The sequence below is a fragment of the Chaetura pelagica genome, unplaced genomic scaffold (assembly GCF_000747805.2).
Source record: "Chaetura pelagica isolate M959 unplaced genomic scaffold, ChaPel_1.0 scaffold3, whole genome shotgun sequence".
NCBI lineage: Eukaryota > Metazoa > Chordata > Aves > Apodiformes > Apodidae > Chaetura > Chaetura pelagica.
The window spans coordinates 6,897,028-6,901,931 of NW_009952974.1; the positions used below are offsets into that span (position 1 = coordinate 6,897,028).

At 61.0% G+C, this 4,904-nt stretch overlaps 1 protein-coding gene across 2 annotated transcripts; it reads left to right on the forward strand.

Moving 5' to 3' along the window:
- Positions 1-857: 857 nt before the first annotated feature.
- On the forward strand, positions 858-4,763 carry PRKAG3 (protein kinase, AMP-activated, gamma 3 non-catalytic subunit). Of its 2 annotated transcripts, none has more exons than XM_009996068.1 (11): positions 858-897; positions 1,195-1,439; positions 1,524-1,605; positions 1,693-1,751; positions 2,048-2,093; positions 2,224-2,278; positions 2,367-2,493; positions 2,601-2,766; positions 2,940-2,977; positions 3,200-3,346; positions 3,435-3,551. In XM_009996068.1, the coding sequence occupies exons 2-11, from the start codon at positions 1,305-1,307 to the stop codon at positions 3,549-3,551; spliced, it is 972 nt and encodes a 323-aa protein (XP_009994370.1). In that variant the 5' UTR covers positions 858-897; positions 1,195-1,304. The 2 variants fall into 2 exon arrangements, with proteins under 2 accessions (XP_009994370.1, XP_009994371.1); XM_009996069.1 differs by lacking the exon at positions 858-897 and adding an exon at positions 4,741-4,763 and having other exon boundaries at positions 1,350-1,439; positions 3,435-3,528.
- The last annotated feature ends 141 nt before the right edge of the window (positions 4,764-4,904 follow it).

The window sequence follows — 4,904 nt, forward strand, 5'->3', positions numbered from 1 at the left end:
TTTGGGTAGGGTGACATTGGGGAGTGGTGGCTCCTTTCCAACGGCCAGGCAGCCGTGGGGACAAGGACACAGAGCACAGTCTGCCCTGGCTGCCTGTACCCAGCCCCTTAGGAAGGGTTGGGGGACGCTGAGGTAGGGTTGCCTCCTTCCCTGAGTTGGTTCTGGGCTCCTTAGGGAACAGCCCCTGTGCCTTTGTTATTCCAGGGTGGCTTGTAAACATTGGCTCTAACAGCCGGCTTGTGGTTCAGGGTTGCTCTTCCCAGGCGTGTGCTGCTTTGTTATGGAAGGGTCTCCTGGGGGCTGGGGGACATGGGGTCAGCCAGCCAGCCAGCTGTGCTGGCTTCCTCTCCCCCTGAGGCTGCTCCCATTGCTATTGTAGGGTGTCCTGGTGTGGATCTGATGGACCTGGGGCACATGTGGGGCTGGCGGGGCTCCAGGCACGGCACGGGAGGAAGCAGGAGCAGGATTTACACCTTGGTGTTAGGAGAGGGAGAAGATGGGTGCAGAGGTGCTGCAAGACGCACTTAGCTTTGACAGGAGAGGGAGAGCCTGGAGGGTCCTGCCATTCCCTGCCCTGACTCAGGGACCCCTGCTGTCCTCCCAGACTAGGGGCATAAGCTGGGAGTCCTGGGCTGGAGCCACCACAGGGGCTGCAGGCTCTGGGGGTCCTGAGTAGCTGGGGGCCTCCCTGGAGGGATGGGAGCTGAGCCCAGCCTGCTTTCCCACCCTAAAAGGAAGGTCTCCTATGCATCGCTTGCAGGGGGCCGGGACAGCTGGGTGGGTGCAGGCAGCAGCCATGGGTGGGGAAAGAGGCCAGACTGGCTCTGCTGACCCCCCCTTGCTCTGTGCCCTCTCAGGTGGCACTACTGGATGCTGCTGCCAGTCCCGAGGACAAAGGTGGGTAGTAGGCAGTGCCTAGGAGGGGGGTGGGCTGGTTCACTCATGCAATGAATGCATCGGTTTGTTGCCCACCCTGCCTCTACCCTTTATTGCCCTGCTCCTTAGCTCCTTACCAGCAGCTTCTGGTGCCCCCCTGCTTGGAGAGCCACAGTGCTGCCCTTATGGAGTGGGGAATGAGGGGTGTCTGTGGGGAGCACTCCCTTCTACAGCATCTCCCTGCTCTGCCCAGGCAGGAGGGTGCTGAGACCTGGCAGCTCAGCTCACTGGCCAGGGCTGGGGTGGGTTTGCCTGTAGGGTTCCTGGAGGCACTGTGCCCCAGGGAGGATAGGGAAGAAGAGGAAGAGGAGGAGGAAGAGGATGGGCAGAGAAGCCGAAGACCTGTCAGCTTCATCCTGGGCAACGAGATGCTGGGACTGGGCCCAGAGAGTGAGTTTCAGTGCCCTGATGCTGAGGTCTACATGCACTTCATGAGGAGCCACTGCTGCTACGATGCCATCCCCACCAGCTGCAAGCTAGTTGTCTTCGACGTCTCCCTGGAGGTGACAAAGCAGGGGATTGGTGGGGATGGACAGGGAGGGAGCAGGCTTGGAGACCCCCTGACCCCCTCCTCACTCCACTGGCAGATCAAGAAAGCCTTTTTGGCACTGGTGGCCAACGGGGTGCGTGCTGCCCCACTCTGGGACAGCAAGACACAGAGCTTTGTGGGTGAGTCCCAGCTGTGCTACCAGGCCCCTTCCCCTGCCTGACAGTGAGGGGTGTGGGCAGTGCTGCCAGCCCCGCGTGTCTCTGCAGGGATGCTCACCATCACTGACTTCATCAACATCCTCCACCGCTACTACCGCTCACCCCTGGTGAGTGTGGCTGGGAGGGCACAGAGGGTTGGGGTGGGCATGGGGCACAGAGGGTCTGTCCCCATCTCTTCTGGTCCCCTCTTCCCTTTCCTAGTCCCCTCTTCATCACTAGACCATGACTGGGGGATGCTCTGGGTCAGCCTGGTGCCTCCTTGGTGCCCCTCTGCCCAGCACCTGAGATGTGATCCCTGCACAGAGGGTGATGGGGTGGGATGCCTGAGGAAGGGGAATGTGCTCCAGACCCCTCTTCATTCCCCCATGGGGCCACCATGACCAGGGCATCTCCCCGCCCTCAGGTTCAGATCTATGAGGTGGAGGAGCACAAGATTGAGACCTGGAGAGGTAAAAAGCAGGGGACAGTGGGGGTGGCTGGGCTGGGGACGTTGTGCTAGGCATGGAGGTGGGCTCTGGGGGGTGTAGGGCTGCATGAGAGGGCTGGTGGACCCCCACTCCCCTCTCTCTCCCCTGGCAGAGGTGTACCTGCAAGGCTCTCTCAAGCCCCTGGTCTACATCTCCCCAAGCAACAGGTGAGCGCCTGCCCGCTGGGGGAGAGCACACCCCGCGGGTGCCTGGGACACAGCCCTAGCCCCCCCACGGTGTTCCCATCACCCGCAGCCTCTTCGATGCTGTCTACTCCCTGATCAAGCACAAGATCCACCGCCTGCCTGTCATTGAGCCAGTCTCGGGCAATGTCCTGCACATCCTGACGCACAAACGCATCCTCAAGTTCCTCCACATCTTTGTGAGTGCCAGGGCTGTGCACACACACAGGTTGGGCATGCAGAGACAAAAGCAAGGATGTGGGCACACGAGTAGGTATCAGCCCAGCCCTGTCCTGCCCCGCTGCAGGGCTCCACCCTCCCCAAGCCACGCTTCCTGAAGAAAACGGTGCAGGAGCTGTGTGTCGGCACCTTCCGCGATGTGGCTGTGGTGCCTGAGACCGCTCCTATCTACGCTGCCCTGGAGATCTTTGTGGACCGTCGTGTCTCCGCCCTGCCTGTCGTCAACGATGCTGGTACCTGGGGAGGGGACATGCAACTCCCCCATCTTCTTCTGCTGGTGGTTCCAGCCCCATCCTCACCCAAACCTCCCCCTCGCCACTTAGCCCCACCCACGGAGTGCAGGGGGAGTGTGGTGGGTGGGCTCCCAGTGCCCTCTCCCCAGCCTCTGAGCTGTCTCTCCTTGCAGGGCAAGTGGTTGGCCTCTACTCCCGGTTTGACGTCATTGTAAGTACCCTGTGTCTGCACACCTGGGCACAAGTGTGGCCCCTCGGCACGCTGCTGGTGGGGCACTGCCATGTGCTTGTGCAAAACCACCCCATGTACACCAGTGCATGTGTTGGTGCAGACCTTTCCTATGTGTCATGGGGGCTCGGTGTCCCCCTTGGTGCCAGCAGAATGGGCTGAGAGGATACGTTGGGGCACTGAGTGGGGCCATCTCTCTCACAGCACCTGGCAGCCCAGAAAACCTACAATAACCTGGACATGAGTATGCGGGACGCACTACAGCAGCGCAGCATCTGCCTGGAGGGAGTCCTCACCTGCTACCCCCATGAAACCATGGAGGACATCATTGACCGTATCACGAAGGAGCAGGTGAGCAGCTGGGGCACCTCGTGCCACCACCAGCCCCCCTCCCTGCCCACTGCCTGACCTGCTTGTGATGCTCTGCCTGCACCCACAGGTCCATCGCCTGGTTCTGGTGGATGAGAACCAGTACCCACGGGGCATTGTCTCCCTCTCTGACATCCTCCAGGCCCTTGTGCTCACTCCTGCAGGTATCGATGCTCTTAACTCTTAGCCCACGATGCTCCATCTTTCTACACTTGCACCCTCCATTTCTCTCCACTTCAGGTAGGCGCCATCCCCCACCACTGCGTGCCTGTTCCCTCCCCACTGCTGGGTCACCCACACCACCTCGTCATCTCCCTGCTTGGGCTACCTGCTTCCCTCCCAGCCAAACCAACCCAGGAGATGGAGGAGGCTGGGGTCCAGCAGCATTGGGTGCCCACGTGGGGATGGCTGGACTTGGATGCTGCTTGTCCCTAGGGACACAAGAGTCACCGGGGATGCTTTCTGGGGTCCTGGTCCCTGGTGTCCATAAGGAAGGATGGGGGTATCTGCCATGGAGACACTCCCAGACCCCCCCATCCAGGCAGCATGTATGATGCAGGTTTTGCAGGTCCTTGGGCTTTGGGCTGGATGAGGGTTTTGGGGTATGATGCACACCAGGCAAAAGCCCTTTTTTGACCTCATCTCTATGACCCATCCTGAGACCTGAGCCCCTCCAGTGCCCCAGACACGCTACCCACTGCTAGCCATGTGCATGGTGTAGGGCCCATATGCCGTGGCTGGCAAAGCCCTTCACCCCCTCCACCTGTGGTGGCCCTGAAGCTGCCTGCTCCATGGACAGGGCTCACTCCTGGGCCATGCTGATGGGTCTGGTCAGCCCAGTCACCTGCACCCACTCACCCACTGCCTGGTGAGTTCTTGCTGGTGATGGGTGGGCACAGGTTTGGCATCCACCATGGCATCCATTTAGGGATGAACTGGGGAGAGGGGAGCTGGCCCTCGTGCCAAGCTTCTTCCCAAAGGTAATGATGCTTTTTTAGGGTGGTAGTGGGGAATGGGTCCGGGACAGTCCCTTGCTCACCAGTTCCCCCAGCAGTGCCCAGCTGCTACATAGAAGACGTGACTGAAAGTGGTGTGTTAGCCACACCAGACATGGGACCCCCACCTTTTTCCCATCACGGTGCATTTGCTCACCCCATCCCTGATGCCCACAGGGGTGGCTGTGTTAGGAGCTGCAGGGGGGCTACCAGGGCCAGTGCCCCCCCACCTCCAACCCCAGGGCTTGGACATAAGATAGGGGTCAACACAAGGCCCTGCTGTCCCCCCCGAGTTGGTCAGAGGGCTGTGCCACAAGGTGCCCAGCCCAGCATTGGTGCCTGCTGGGGAGTTATGGCCTCGCACGCTCTCTCGCCCCACAGGCATCGACCGATCCTCACTCTGAAGACACCAGGGAGGTGGCCCTGGGGCCGTGGAAGGAGGCTCAGGCCCCAGAGGCTCTCCATGAGGAGGACCTGCCTGTCCACACTGGTCCTGGGACTCGTCTTGAGTCTGGGGCCAGATACTGCCAGGCTCGGAGAAGCAG